This window comes from Dermochelys coriacea, chromosome 3, assembly GCF_009764565.3.
Source record: "Dermochelys coriacea isolate rDerCor1 chromosome 3, rDerCor1.pri.v4, whole genome shotgun sequence".
Classification (NCBI taxonomy): domain Eukaryota; kingdom Metazoa; phylum Chordata; order Testudines; family Dermochelyidae; genus Dermochelys; species Dermochelys coriacea.
In genome coordinates this window covers 32,036,996-32,053,673 of record NC_050070.1, presented here as the reverse complement: position 1 = coordinate 32,053,673, position 16,678 = coordinate 32,036,996, and the positions used below count along the sequence as shown (strand labels likewise).

The 16,678-nt window shown below is 39.2% G+C and overlaps 1 protein-coding gene across 5 annotated transcripts in view; it reads right to left on the bottom strand.

Moving 5' to 3' along the window:
- Nucleotides 1–16,678, bottom strand: part of MBOAT2 (membrane bound O-acyltransferase domain containing 2) — a 194,984-nt gene that overhangs the window by 161,462 nt on the left and 16,844 nt on the right. For 2 of the 5 annotated variants that reach the window (XM_038396463.2, XM_043510274.1), the window contains exon 2: nucleotides 3,161–3,306. The exons of 2 other annotated variants lie outside the window; for them this stretch is intronic. In XM_038396463.2, the coding sequence (XP_038252391.1) occupies nucleotides 3,161–3,306 (146 nt within the window). Of the gene's footprint in view, nucleotides 1–3,160; nucleotides 3,307–4,655; nucleotides 6,047–16,678 lie in introns of those variants that run through there. One more of the 5 variants, XM_038396465.2, reaches the window with a different exon arrangement.

Sequence of the window (16,678 nt, the reverse complement as noted above, 5' to 3'; positions counted from 1 at the left end):
TCATAAACAATCTAGGAAAATAAAACCTAGATGGAGCTACTATAAAGTAGGTGCATACCTGGTTGGAAAACCTTTCCCAGAGAGTAGTTATCAGTGGTTCACAGCCAAGCCGGAAGAGTACTCCACTTAGGAAGGAACAATCAGTTGCACACATACAAAATAGAAAATGACTGCCCTGGAAGGAGTACTGAGGAAAGGGATCTGGGAGACATAGTGGATCACAAGCTAAATATGAGTCAACATTATAACACTGTTGGAAAAAAAGCAATCATCATTCTGGGATGTATTAGCAAGAGTATTGTAAGCAAGACACAAGAAGTAATTCTTCTGCTCTACTCTGCACTGATTAGGCCTCAACTGGAGAATTATTCTGGGTGCCACATTTCATTTGTGGATAAATTGGAGAAAGTCCAGAGAACAGCAACAAAAATGATTAAAGGTCTAGAAAATATGACCCATGAGGGAGGACTGAAAAAACTGGGTTTGTTTAGTCTGGAAAAGGGAAGACTGAGAGGGGACATGATAACCTTTTATGTACTTGAAAATTATTATTACAAGGAGGAGGAGAAAAATTGTTTTCGTTAACCTCAGAGAATAGAACAAGAAGCAATGGGCTTCAATTCAGCAAGGACAGTTTAGATTGGACATTAGGAAAACCCTCCTGTCAGAGTAGTTAAGCACTGGAATAGATTGCATAGGCTATATGGGGAGATCTTGGCAGACCGGTAAAGTGAGCAGACCACTACTGCTTATTGCTAACGTTAACCAAGCCAGCAGGCCGTAAGTGAGCCTACGCTGCAGCCTTATCATGACCGAGTCAAGAGGGGAGGGGTTTTGAACTACCACAAAAAGGACAGCTTGACCCAGAGTCCTTCCTGATAACTTGTGTTGAAACTGCTGAGGTATGCGTTTAAGAAAAAACAAGAAGTTTATCTATATGTGCCCTCAGGGATGTGTCTGTCAAGCCCTCAAGGCATGCAAACTCTGCAAAAACACATCTGGCTAATTAGTAATCAGAGGGAATTCTCTTGCTTAACCTTTGAAATTGCTTGCTTAACAAGTTTTATTTGAGTGACGTGTTATTGTAATACTACGGAATAAATAAGGGAAGAAAGTTTGGGGTAGTTGGATTCTTCAGAGACTCTTCTTCTGGACACATCTTGAGGGTCTCACCAGCAGACACAAGATTGGCCATCGGAAAGCTGCCGCTATGCCACTGGAGAGCCACACCCAACGTTAGTAATTATTGAGGGTTGGGGGTGTTTTACTAACCTGTTGCGGACATGTGTAAGTGTCTGACACTAAGTTAAGTATAGCTTTAAGTGAAAGCACTCTTGTATTGTCCTGTTTGTGCCAGTCATCTATCGGTCAGACAGCCATGTCTCCATTGATTTATTTCCTGACACCAACTTGCACAGAGTAAAGCTACCAAGAGCTTTGGGTTGAAAGAACCCTACAGGTAACAAGGGCAGTTGTGAAATCTCCATCATGGAGATTTTTAAGGTTAGACAAATGCCTTTCAGGGATGGTCTAGATAATACTTAGCCCTGCTTTAAGTGAAGGGGACTGGACTAGATTACCTCTCGAGGTCCCTTCCAGACTTCCGTGATTATGTGCATGTGTATAAATAATAAACTGCAAACTTACACACATAAAACTGAAAGATAACATTAATTAAGAATAAGCCTAACTTTCTGATTTCCTGAATCTATAAGCAATGTCTGCAGCAAGCAGATGTTCAGGTATCTGTGTGGCTAAACTGAATATAGGGGCCACAATTGTAGTTCAGAATTCAAGAACTATGCAAACGGAAGGGGGAGTGGCATTAGCTCATCCTATCTTCTTAATGTTTTTAAATGTTGCCAGAATATTTTAGTTAATTAAGAAAATGCCTTGGCCAATATATACCAGTGCCTCAAGAGAAAGTTGGACTAGCTGTTGTGCCACACACCAATTAAGACAACTCCCTCTTATTTCATCCTGAACTAGCCTGATAAGTACTGAGTCACACTGCACTGAAACAACTAGATTATTCAGTCTGTAGTGTAATTTATCTACATAAAAGTAAATGCATTTCTTGTATTGCCCCTACTGCTGTTCTGGCCAGTTACAGCTTGAGTATATAAAATGGTGAAGAGTATATGGCAGAAGAACCTATATAGAATATCATATATTGGGATATCCTAACAGCAGTCACAACTGAATCTGAAAACGACACCTGTCGGAGTCCACTTCCTTCCAGGCCCTCCCTGGTGCCAGAGAAACAATCTAGATCAAAAATTCTGTTCACCTCCCCTTTCCCTGGTATTCAAATCTGTATTCAGTATTCAACAAAAAACAATGCAAGCTAATTGATACTTTGAGATTAAGAAGTGGTATCTAGGCATTAATTTAGTATTGCCTCATAGCTTGGCTTGGACATACTAGTTTTATTGAGAAGTGTTGGTAAATGTTGATTTCACTGTTATACATACATACATACATACATACATACACACACCCACACCCACACCCAAAGTATGTCCATAAATGATAATAAAAATGTATAGACAAGCAAAAGAAAAAAAAATACAGCTTGAGAATTTATCAGAGTTTGATTTCAGGATACTTATTTTGTATACTTTGACCTGTGATATTGACAGTTTGCATTTTAACAGTTATAGAGCTTTAATTTTTTTAATCTCAAAGTCTGTCATTAAATAATTTCCTGCAATTGTGAAAATTTAAATCAATAAAAACAGAAAAAAGAGACACTGATATTATCCATTGAAGCTATTAAAAAAAAAAAAAAGGACTTTCTGCAACACCTACTCAGAGCAGTATGTTACACAAATTTGTCACAAGTTGTACAAGTCACAAAATTAGTTTTTATTTTCGCTCTTCCTCTCTCTCTCTCCTCCCAAAAACAGCTGCAAGATACAATCCTTTGAAAAGACCTTCAGAGAATTAAATAATGTGGCATTTGGAATACTTTCCATCTCAGTTACACTGGGTGGAGCATATATTACTTCGTTTCTTTCTGTACATTTGTGTACAGCAACCAAAAGAGAACACAGAAAGTAGTAAATTTAACTGTAATAAACTTCAGCAGCACTAAATACCAAAATGTATGTAACAAAACACATGAAACAGTTGAAAAAGAAGATAAAATGTTACTTACCATCCAAAACAAAAAAGTGCAAGATAAAGGCCTAAAAGTGTGGCAACAACATGTCTTATAAATGAGCTAGTTTTGCTTGAATGAAGGTACGTTCGAAACCAAATAGCCGCAAGCAAGGCAAAGAGTTGGCACACTACAAAGTTGACCTGCAGAGAAAAGACAGCGGTTATTCTACACAATCATCATACACTGAAGCATCTCACAATTTTAAAGAAATAATCTTCACACCACATTCCTAAGGTAGGAAAGTCTATACCCATTTTACAGATGGAAAACTAAAAGGAACAGAGAGGCTGATTCATCAAGATTACAGAGGAAGTCTGTGACAGATCCAGAAACTGAACCAAAATAACGCAAGTCCCAGACCAGTGCCTTAACCAGAAAGCCATTCTTCCACGTCTGATAACTCAACTTTGTTTTTGAATTGGGATATCATTTTTAGAATGCAGCCTTTTTTAGTCTGAGACTAGAGCTGACCTCTGCTCCCATCAGGGTAGAGAGCCTACTTTGATGATCTGTACTCAGATCTAAAAGAACCAGTGGAAGTTTTCAGAGTAGCAGCCATGTGAGACTTTATCCGCAAAAAAAAAAAAAAAAAGGAGGAGGACTGGTGGCACCTTAGAGACTAACAAATTTATTTGAGCATAAGCTTTCGTGAGCTACAGCTCACTTCATCGGAAGTTTTGGAACTGAACAGAGGCAGACTGTTCTGCAGCCAGATCCTCAAATCAAAATCATGGCTGGATACTATGTTTATCTTATGTTCTTTGACATCCTAAAGACTCCTTTCCTTTTACTGTGCTGTCCTCACCGGCAAGTTGACTTATAATACAGGTGACCTGCCATTCTGCTGTAGGTGAAATGATTAGGAAGGCAGCTATAGCACTGGAAACAGAAGTTACATTCCGAGTCAAACTGATTGTGGCAAGAAGAGTTTTCAAAGTCTTATGACAAAGCTGTGATGAAGTGGTTCTCTTCCTCTAGCATAGCAATCACGGAGTTGTGCCAGCAGAACTGTCTTGGGCTATGGATAGCCTGATAAACTGAGTTCTCTTTACTGAGAATAGAATGTTTCTAACAGTCACAAATTTTCCATCTATTTTGCAGACCAGATTATTCCAAATCTATTTTTATATCAGCTGAACACTGTCAGGACTTGGCAGAATTATGGTCTCTTCTCTATTTACATTTCCACCCAAGTTATTCACTAGTTCTGTAGGCGTTTGGGTAGCTTCACTCTGCAACCTGAAATTTGGACACATGCCCCTCCTTTTCATAAAAATTGTTGAAGTTTACATTGATACACTGCTCTTAATGGTGGAGACTACTGTGGTTTCCTTCAAGAAAACATGGTACCAACATAAGACACATGAGAAATTGTTAAGCCATTTCACTTGTTGACATTCTGTAGTCTTCCTTTTTTGGGAAAATTATGGAACATGTTACAGCACAACACAGCAACTGTATATCCAGAGTCCTCAAACTTCCTTAATACCTTTCAATTTGCTCTGGTCTTGTTGCAAGACAATCTCCTGGTGACATATACAGATCAAATATCCATGCAGACCCTCATGTCTTCCAGAAACCTGAGACTCAACTGAACATGGAAGTCTTGTCGATATGCCATGGTATCCTGGCAGGAAATGACAGAGTGGCATTGGATTGGCTCATTTCTTTCCTCTCTGGGAAGCCGCAGAAGGCAGCATTGAGAGTCTGTCCATTTGCCCCAAAGTTTCTCTCAAGAGTGGTACTGAAGGGTTCAGGTGCATCACCCTCCTCTCAACAATCAGTCAACAAAAAGTCTGATCCACATTTATCCATTCTCTTATCTTACTTCTAAATATTTCATTTTAACTTTTCAACAGCTACCCAGCCTCCACTCCAACATCAGTGCCAGCCTCAATCGCCAGCTTGTCTGTTTCACCCATAAGTGTCTCCATGCATTCTCCCATTAAACAGGGAAAGCCAATCCCACATCCATCTTCAAGTATCCCCTTAAAACTCATTTCAAAAGTGCCATCTGACGACGGCTAGCAAAGCAGTGAGTAGTGATTAGTGCTACCAATTTTACACAATTCATGGTCAAAGCTAGTTTTTGCTCAAACATTCTATTATTTTTGTACCCTATTCTCTCTGTCCACCCCCTTCCTCATCACCATGTCTTTGTTTCCTCCACCTGCACTGTCTTTAGACTCTAAGCTCTTTGGGGAAGGAACTGTCATGTATTATATGTTTGTATAGTACATAGCATAATGGGCCACTAACCTGGTTGAAGCCACTTGGCACCATGATAATATACATGTCAAATATTATTAATACATACGAGTGGGTGGGTTGCAAAACCATCTGTATTTTTGATGACGACACTTTGCTCTACATCTCCGTTTCTCCAGACCCAGACGGAGAGTTGGTCAGTTTTTTTAGTGTGGCACAGAAAGATGCTTGAATTAAATCTAGTTGACTCAAGATCAATCCAGATAAAACAGATTAAAGATGTTTCATAAAAATAGGCCTAACATGGACGCCTGGAACACCTTTGACAACAAAATACAAAAAGTTTGTAAGGACCTTGTACTTATGGCCATTCAGCCAGTTTTCAGTCTATGACAGTGCATTTATTAAATTAGTTTGTCAAGTAGAAATTGAATACCACCAGCTTCCTCTGTAACCCTCATTTAATCTGTATCACAGATTCTCCATTTTTACAAATGTCAATGCCCACTTTTGTAAGACACACTGAGACCTTATGTAAGTGCAAAGTTTATTATCGCTAAGATGTTATAAAATTTGAATTTACATCTATTGCTTTCCTTCAATTAATTTTAAACTGAAAAAAGTCACACAGAACTTGACTGCCATAATATGTTCTTTATAAAACCATTTAACATTATCCTGCAGATACTGTGTTCCCCTGCCATCTTCTATTTTATTATGTTAGTAGAGAAAGAAGTTAGGAGTTATGGGATAGTAAATTGCCAGGATCAGTCTTTTTAAATTAAAGTCCTCATATAAAGCTGTGCAACCCCCACTGCCCTAGATTATGTTATCAGCAAACCTGCACAACCCTAAATGAAGACAATGATGTTGCACAAGGTGCCAATTAAGGCCATAATCTTCATTACTGGTGATGAAGCAAAAGAAACAATAGACCTAGCTTGACTGTCCCTGGATGAGTTTGCAAGTCCGGAAACAAAAAAACAAAAACTCTTGTTCTTGTAAAAGGAGGAAGTCTTGTATGGAGTCACTAAAATAGAACTCAAGTCCATAATTTTTTTTTAATAGAGTAGAGCCAAACTGAGTAATTACAACAAATGAAAACACCAACATTCATCCTAGTTAATATCAAATTTGATGGAACTGAATCAGACACCTCCCCCCCACATCAAGATATTTTATTTGAGAATTGCATAGTAAGAATGTAGGATTTCATACCTTTCCTCAGGAACAGCAGAGCCCAAGCCTGCATCCGTTCCACATGCGAACACTCTTACTAATGTCAACAGAAGTTCCAAGCACAGAGATGTAGGACTTTTACCAAAGTTATATTGTTGAACCTATTCCTTAAAAACTACCCAAAATGACTCAAATTCACAGTGAGCATATTTAGCTGTATATGTCCTAAAGTTCACATACATGCACCCAAAAATGCAATCAAGATGTGTACACAATGTTGTGTTTCCTTTCAACTGTTCATTACACATACCTCACTGCATCTTATCTGACACTTAGATTACAGGTTTCAGAGTGGCAGCTGTGTTAGTCTGTATCAGTAGAAACAACAAGGAGTCCTTGTGGCACCTTAGAGACTAACAAATTTATTTGGGCATAAGCTTTTGTGGGCTAAAACACACTTCATCACATGCATGGAGCGGAAAATTCAGTAAGCAGGTATAAATACACAGCACATGAAAAGATGGGAGTTGCCTTACCAAGTGGGGGTCAGTGCTAACGAGCCAATTCAATTAAGGTGGAAGTGGCCTATTCTCAACAGTTGAGGGAGGGGAAATCACTTTTGTAATGCTAATGAGGTCAATGCAATCAAGGTGGCCCATTTCAAACAGTTGACAAGAAGGTGTGAGTATCAGCAGAGGGAAATTTGTTTTTATAGTGACCCATCCACTCCCAGTCTTTATTCAGGCCTAATTTGATGGTGTCAAGTTTGTAAATTAATTCCAGTTCTGCAGTTTCTCACTGGAGTCTGTTTTGAAGTTTTTTTGTTGAAGAATTGCCACTTTTAAGTCTGTTATTGAGTGTCCAGGGAGACTGAAGTGTTCTCCGACTTGTTTTTGAATGTTATAATTCTAGATGTCTGATTTGTGTCCATTTATTCTTTTGCGTAGAGACTGCCCTGTTTGGCCAATGTACATGGCAGAGGGGCATTGCTGGCACATGATGGCATATATCACATTGGTAGACGCGCAGGTGAACAAACCCCTGCTGGTGTGGCTAGGTCCTATCATAGTGTCCCTTGAATAGATATGCGGACAGTGTTGGTGACTGGGTTTGTTGCAGGGATTGGTTAGATTATAAGCTCTCCTGGGCAGAGACTGTGTTTTTAAGGTACTTGTAGTTAATTATAGCATGTCTGTTAAAAAGAACCTTAAGTTTTCAAAATGCAGCACTCAAAAGTTAGGAAATGCCAGAATTAAGGTTGCCTGTGCAACCTTAATTCACCCTTTTTGGGCATACACATTATGATATTGTTTTTAACTACACAACCAAATACTTCCCCCCCCCCAAACCTCTGCCTCATTCAGTGAGCAGTTAGTTTATTTACTGTTTCTTCCTTCTCTTTCTGTCTGTAACCTCAGGCCTTATTTCAACACACATCACTCAACCCTCATTTCCATGGAGCTCTCACCAGACTGAGTGCTGCACAAACAATGAATTCACCTTCATAACACCTCTGTAAAATTAGGTGCTACTCCCCCAGTTTTACAGATGGGCATCTGAAGTACAGAGTGATTAAGACCAAAGTGTCTACTAATTTTGGGTGCCCAACTTGAGACACCTAGGGCCTGATTTTTTCAGAGTACTTAGCATTTTTATTAACACTTTATATGTCAAAGCACAATTCCAGTTGCTCTGCGGGAATGACACCTGTGCAGCCCCGTTGGTATATATGAGCTGTGTGGGAATGCAATATGCACAGTAAAAACTATCTTTGGAGAATTTAGCTGCCAAACTAATAACACTCAATGAGAATGTGAGCACAGAAAATTTTTAATGGATGCCAGTAACTTGGCCAAATTTGGGTGGACGATTTAGTTTTTTTTTTTTTTAAAACGTCGGCACCCTGGAGACCTCCTGCTCTTATTCCACCCCCAAAAGCCCAGGAAATTTTGAGTTCCCACTTCAAAGCATGCACAAACTCTACTGTCTCAATGAAACAGTTGCAGATTTACACACACACACACACACACACACACACACACAATTTTAGCTGAAACATTCTGGAAATAAAAAATCTGCCTGAGGCTCACATCCAGCATGGACTGATTAAAGTTTGGCAAGGTTATAAACAACTAAAACAGGGTCTTATACTGGGAAGCAACAAGCAACCCTAACTATAGGCAGCACTAACATCTCCCTCTATAATTACAGTAGCACTTAGAGGTCTCAACATGTGCAAGGCAGTGTACATACTAGGGCTGTGGATTAATCACAGTTAACTCAAATAAATTAATGATTAATTTTTTTATCACCATTAATCGTAGTTTTAATTGCGCTGTTAAACAATAGAATACCAATTGAAATTTATTAAATATTTTGGATGTTTTTCTACATTTTCATATATATTGTATTCTGCATTGTAATTGAAATCAAAGTGTATATTTTTATTACAAATATTTGCACTGTAAAAATTTATAAAATAGTATTTTTCAATTCACCACATACAAGTACCGTAGTGCAATCTCTTTGTCGTGAAAGTGCGATTTACAAATGTAGATTTTTTTTGTTACATAACTCTACTCAAAACCAAAACACTGTAGAACTTCAGAGCCTATAAGTACACTCAGTCCTATTTCTTGTTCAGCCAATCTTTAAGACAAACAAGTTTGTTTACAGGAGATAATGCTGCCCTCTTGTTATTTACAATGTCAAGAGAAAGTGAGAACAGGCATTTGCATGGCACTTTTGTAGCTGGCATTACAAAGTATTTATGTGCCAGATATGCTAAACATCGTATGGCCCTTCGTGCTTCAGCCACCATTCCAGAGGACATGCTTCCATGCTGAAGACGCTTATTGAAAAAATTACTGTGTTAATTAAATTTGCACTGAACTCCTTAGGGGAGAAGTGTATGTCCCCTGCTCTGTTTTACCCGCTTTCTGCCTTATATTTCATGTTATAGCAGTCTTGGATGATGACCCAGCACATGTTCGTTTTAAGAACACTTTCACTGGATATTTCACAAAATGCAAAGACGGTATCTTTAGAAATGTGAGATTTCTAAAGATATCTACAGCACTCAACCCAAGATGTAAGAATCTGAAGTGCCTTCCAAAATCTGAGTGGGACAACGTGTGGAGCATGCTTTCAGAAGTCTTTCAAGAGCAATATTCTAATGCCGAAACTACAGAACCCAAACCACCAAAAAAGAAAATCAACCATCTGCTGGTGGGATCTAACTCAGATGATGAAAATGAACATGCGCCAGTCTGCTCTGGATTGTTATCGAGCAGAACCCATCATCAGCATGGATGCATGGCCTCTGGAATGGTGGTTGAAGCATGAAGGGACACATGAATCTTTAGAGCATCCGGCACATAAATATCTTGTGACATCGGCTACAACAATGTCATGCGAACCCCTGTTCTCACTTTCAGGTGACACTGTGAACAGGAAGCGGGCAGCATTATCTCCTGCAAATGTAAACAAACTTGTTTGTCTTAGTGATTGGCTGAATAAGAAGTAGGACTGAGTGCACTTGCAGACTCTAAAATTTTACATTGTTTTATTTTTGAATGCAGTTTTTTTGTACCTAATTCTACATTTGTAAGTTCAACTTTCATGATAAAGAGATTGCAGTACAGTAATTGTATTAGGTGAATTGAAAAATACTATTTCTTTTGTTTTTTTACAGTGCAAATACTTGTAATCATAAATAAATATAAAGTAAGCACCGGTACACTTTTTATTCTGTGTTGTAATTGAAATCAATATATTTGAAAATGTAGAAAACATCCAAAAATATTTAAATAGTATTCTATTATTGTTTAATTGTACAATTAATAGCGCAATTAATTTTTTAATCGCTTGGTAGCTCTAGTACATACACATAGTAAAAGACAGTGACTCCACTAAAAAAAACTTACAATCACAAAGCTAAATGTTTAGTACGTTTATGGTTACTGAATGAGTGAGTGCACACTAAAAGGTACTTTAACTATATTAGATATACTTACACATACATACATGCAAATATATATGCCACACCACATATACTGTACGTAGATAATTTGTTATCTTAGAATTATTTGTGTATAGGGTAATTTCAGCCCCTGTTTAAGGTGATGGTATGGCATAAAGATACCTGACATACCTGAACCATGATTTACCCATTTGCCAAAAAAAGAAGATTGCCTCTCTGTGTCTGTGTCTCTCTCTCTCACGCACACACTTTTCAGTGCAGAGTTGAAGCATCCCAACAGATTTTTGTGGTAAATGGAATCCTAAAGAGTGAAATGCTGATTTACAGTTTCATGTTAGATCTACAAATGCTTCTATGCCAGCAAACTTGTCTTGCTATAGAATACATTGTGGTTATATAAAAATCAATGTGCCATTTGCACAAATTGTAGGAGGTTTAATATAAAAGTCTAATAGACCATTTAGTTTTGTTTATGTCACATATAATTTTTTTTTATTCTGAATGAAAAATATGAAGATTCTTATCAATTTTACGATCCTTGAGGAAGCATTCACTTTTAACATTTTGCTGTCTAAATCCTAGGAGAACAAGAAAAAAAGGCACCTTTTGCTTTGAAGATTTTCTCACCACCTGGAAAGAATTTCTGGAAGAAATCTGAGTTCAGCTAAAAGTCTCCACACATCCTCCAACAAACTAGATCCTTATAAGTCCAAGAAGGAAAAACTAAATGTTCCATGCGTTAAAAGACCAATAAGAAGGAAAGCCTTATAATTATTAAAAACAAAGATGTAGGAGAATTAAGTACTTTATATTTAATTTTTTCATTTAACTAAGGCCTCGTCTACGCTACAAAATTAAGTTGACCTAAGTTAAGTCGACGTACAGCCACTGCAGTAATTACTGCAGTGGTTCATGTCCACACTACAGCAACTCAGTTGGTGGTTTGTGTCCTTACCAGGAGCACTTCCTCCAACTTAAGTGTGAGGTACTGACAACTGGACCCCCTCCGCTTCCTGCCCCGGCGCTGACAGCCTGAGCAGGGTGGCCAGACTCCAGACAGGCAAAGTAAGTAACACAGTGTCTACACAGACACCACATCGCCCTAACTACATCAACCTAAGCACTACACCTCTTGCGGAAGTGAAGTTATTAGACTGGTATAGTGGGCAACTTACATCAGTAGGAGCAACACTATAGTGTAGACTCTTACGGAGCTAGGTTGACGTAAGTTGCCTTACATCAACCTAACTCTGTCATGTAGACCAAGCCTAAGAGTTTAGACTCATTATGCTCTCAACAGTAGCTACACAGTGTGTGTGTAGCCAGGAGATACAGGAAACCCATCCAATCTCCCACACTACTTCATAATGGAGGAATCACTGTAGGGGCATCTGCCCAATTGAGAAAAATAAAACAAAGTAAATTTACTAATACACATGGTTGTTAATTGGATGGTACAGATTAAGTGTCCCAGACTGCAGAGGGTACATTTCTCATGGGACCCGCAATGTCACAGCAACAAAACTGTAGTTAACAGCTTGGCAGTAACAGTAGAAAAAAAGGTTTCAGAGTAGCAGCTGTGTTAGTCTGTATTTGCAAAAAGAAAAGGAGTACTTGTGGCACCTTAGAGACTAACAAATTTATTAGAGCATAAGCTTTCGTGAGCTACAGCTCACTTCATCATGCATCCGATGAAGTGAGCTGTAGCTCACGAAAGCTTATGCTCTAATAAATTTGTTAGTCTCTAAGGTGCCACAAGTACTCCTTTTCTTTTTAGTAGAAAAAAAGGTTACTAATCTTTCCTAACTGTTGTTCTTCGAGAGGTGTTGCTCATGTCCATTCCACATTAGGTGTGTGCACGTTGCGTGCACCGTTGCTGGGGATTTCTCCCTCAGTGGTATCCGTTGGGCCAGCTCTAGTGCCCTCTGGTGCTGGGCATTTATGCGGGGTGCCGTTGGCCAGGCACACACCCTTGATTTCTCTTTTGTGGATCCCCTGCTTGCAGCCTGCCTTTCCTTTAGGTGAAGAATTGCGTGGCACGCACATGGCCACTAAAAGGAAGGAGGCATTAAGCCATTTGTAGAGCAAGCAGTCTTTCTGAAGAAAGCCATTGAATTTTTCAAGCAAAAACTTTCAATGATGTAAACCCATAAAGCCATTTTATTAATGGCATCATATTTAGTGACATTGCAAATAACAAAAACTGCCAAGCCACATTATAATTCAGGAAACAATGACTTTTCTCTCAAATATCAGTGTTAGATTGGAATCTCTTGCTGTGATTTAAGTCAATGCAATTTTCCTCTCCAATCAAGTAGTCAGTTGATGAATTCATGACATGGCTTCAGATATTTGTGAACAGATGCTTAAAAATCAGGAGAACCACTAGTTTTCCACAGAATGAGATAAAACCACAAGTGTGACTTATGCTGGACAAATGTAAAACGTTGAGTGGAATGAGTTGGAAGGAGCCATACATGAGGCCTGATTGATAGAACATGCTATAGGAAAAAAAGATATTTGAAGCTTTATAAACAACTGGCTCTTGAAGAAAGCTGTCTGCAATCACTGTATTGGTATTTACACTCACTGTGTAAATCAGCAGTCCTTCCAAAATAGAATTCATTGGATTTAATGAGGCAAATTTTAAAGTCATGTGATCAAGCTCAGAGATGAAGCAAAGATTTTCCTTACTGTACATGTCTCTGTCCTTGCAGAACACTTCACTGATCATCACTGGCTTGCTCTGAAAGCTTCTCCCCAAGAATGAAATATATGGTGTACATTCTCAATCTGGAGGGTCACAAACAGATGCCAGTGGGTTGCAAATATCCTGCCTTTCCTAGATTGTGGGGGTCCAGATGTGGAAGAGATTGAACCAATTATTTAGACTAAGTTCTTTGGAGAAAAAGACCATCTTGCCAGGTATCTGTGCAGTGCCCAGCATGATGGGAAACCTCCCTTGATTTCAGTTTGGGTTTGGAGCCCTACTTTAATCATAACATAATAAATAAATAAAATAGCAGCTTTTTAAAGATCTGCAGTCACCACTAGTCTTGCTCAACTTTACCAAGACTGGCAGCAGCTTCTTTTGTCCAACTAATAATAAACCCCATCATTTTAAAATAAATGTGACGATCAGGACCACTAGCCATTCTCATTTACATTCTGAATGCTTCTTTTCCAGTATTTGCTCATTTTAGTCCAAAACAATATACAGCAAAACAGACAATTTGTTAACTATATATTTCTAGCTAACTTTTTCAATTTTTGGCAAATAATTACTTAATTATGCCAGGAACAAGTATTGAAGAATACGATCTAGGCACTAATAATCTGGTTGCTGCAATAAATGAGCATCAAATCCAATGAGCCTTTTAAATAGGGCTTCCTAAGTCTTTATTCAAAATCACTACAAGGAAAGAAAAAATGTACAACTAAGGATTTAAAATGATGTGTCATTTTGAGTAAAAGTAGCTTTAAACATTTTCAGAGTGAGAACAAGCCAATATCCAGACTCATTGGGGAAGATGAGATTCAAGCAGAAGGTAATATCTCTCAGTGACTTAGCATCATTGGTTCTCAGCAATCTGTGGCTCCGTGCAGCTACCTATGCACAGGAACAGCCAAACCCTAGGAAACCAATTTGGTTTAAAAGTGGAATTGGAATAAGAATGCTGATGCTTTTTAAAAAACAAAAATGAGACAGAAGAAAAACATGACCTATGGTAGCACTTTTTCTGAAAGGAAACTGGTTTGGCCAGTTAAGGGCTCAGTAACTCAAATTGCAAATGAAAAGCATTTACAACTTCAATACACAAACGAGTGTGGGTTTAAACGGTCAAGATACATTTCCAAGCAAAGCGTAATTTAACTAATGAATTCACAGACAGAAATGTGTTTCGTCACCTACATAAACAAGTTATGGAATTTCACTGAGAAACAATATACTGAAAATTGTTATTTACATTTTGATCAGAATAGTTAAATGGCCAGGGAAACAATTATGTATTTAGCAAATCACTCACTATTAGGCCTTATAGATATTAACTTATAGTAACTGAAATACATGTTTTTTTAGGATTCCTTAATACTGTCATACAAATGAACTTTCTAGTACAGAAGCCTAACCCAAACTCAGTTTGATAGTCAAGAGTACGATACAAAGAAACAAAGGAAGACTTTGAGGGTATATCTACAAAGTAACTGAGACTATGCTTTCCCGCACAAGATAGACAGATTACTCCTGGGGAGGATTCTACACTACTGCGCAAGTGCAGAATTCATGTGCTGAGCAGATTTCCGCAACACCCCCCCCCGAAAATAACTTCTGCTGGAAAGTTGCTGCAGTTATGCCTTTTGCCCAGTAGGGGCCGCGGTGGGACTAGAATAGAGCAGACATTCCCAAGCCAGCCCCAGCTGCTGATGGGAAAAAGAAGGCAACATCCTGCCAGTGGGACCAGGTCAGGAAGCTGGGGGTATGGGGATAGACAGTGTGGGGCACATGGGGCTGCTGCGGGAGGGTCACAGACTGGGGTTCAAAAGGGCTATTGGGGAAGGACAGACAGTGGCAGGGGCTGAATGGGAGTGGAGGTGCAGGGCCACATGGGGATGGAGGAGGGTGCAGGGCCAAATGGAGACAGGGGATGGGCAGGGGAGGGGGCTGGCTGAGTGGGGGTGCAGAGCCACATGGGGTGCAGAGAGTGGCTGAGTAGGTGTAGGGACACATGGGATGGCTGAGTGGGGGGTGCAGGGACACATGGGGATGAGGGGGCAGATGAGCCTGACTGAATAGGAGAGGCTAGGAGTCAGACAGGATCTGCATGGGAGAGGCTCCCTAACAATCCCTCCCCACTCCCCAAAAAAAACCTGTTCCATACTTCTCTCACCCACACCCAACTACCCTCAAGTTCACACCCTGGCCCCTTCCTAGCAATTACATCCCTCTCCCTCACCTCCTTCATTACCCCTGACTCCCCCAAGCCTTTACACTATTTCTGAGTGATGCGTGGGAAATACGGTTCTGTATTGTAGTTAAATAAATTACTCAGAGTTCTGTATTAATATGCCTAGTAAGGAATCTATTTGTCAAAAACCATTTCCTGAATCTTTTTCATTGTCCATATTGTCATGGACATACTTGTTGACAGGTATTTTGAAATAAAATTACCAAAATAATTGAAATTGATGTGATTATATTGTGTTATTTTGACAAAATACTCAGAATTTTAAAATACTGTGCACAGAATTTTTTATTTTTTGGCGCAGTAATAGATGCACACTAAAAATAGCAAATGTCTGTGGCCACAGTGGCTCAGGTTAGACACCCAAGTACGTGTACCAGGGGGTCAGGCAGGTTTGTACTTGGGTGGCTAGTTTAAGCCATTGGCAATGCCACCACAGCCATACTGCTATTTTTAGCATGCTAGTTCAAGTACAGCTAGCACATCTGTCTACTGGCTCTCGAAAGCAGCTTCCTAGCTGCAATGCAGACATACCCAAAGCAACTGAAAGGACAGCAAAATTTTTTTCAAAGTAGTATGAAATTGTCTGGAAAAAAAAAAACTATACTTAGTAATTTTTAATTAACATTCACTGCTTTTTTTCCATTTTATCCTTGCTTAGCAGCCTATATATTAGGATTCTTTAAGCAACTGATTAATGTCACTTAAACACTTTGCCAAACACTTTTCTACCAGTGTGGGTTTTTTTTTGGGGGGGGGGAGGGGTTTGGGCAGGCATGGCAATGAGGAGGGAGGTAAAACTAATGATAATAAGTAGTAATAATTGCTAAGTCAGCACCCAAATACCCCAAAAAAATATGAGATATACAGAAATAAAACCCCTTCCGACCACACAGCCCTAGTTGTCACCTACTACCCCACACTGGAACCCATACGGGGTATCAAACAACTACAACCTATATTCGATGGGGACCCTATCTTGAAAGAAATCTTTCCTGAACCCCCACTTCTGGCCTTCAAAACAACCCTCCAATCTCATCATCAGAAGCAAGCTCTCCACAGACCAGGACATACCAACTCAAAGCAGCACCAGATCCTGCCAGAACAAAAGATGCAAAACCTGCAGACATATCTCCACTACTACAATGATCAGTATCCCACATGGCATACTTTTCAAGA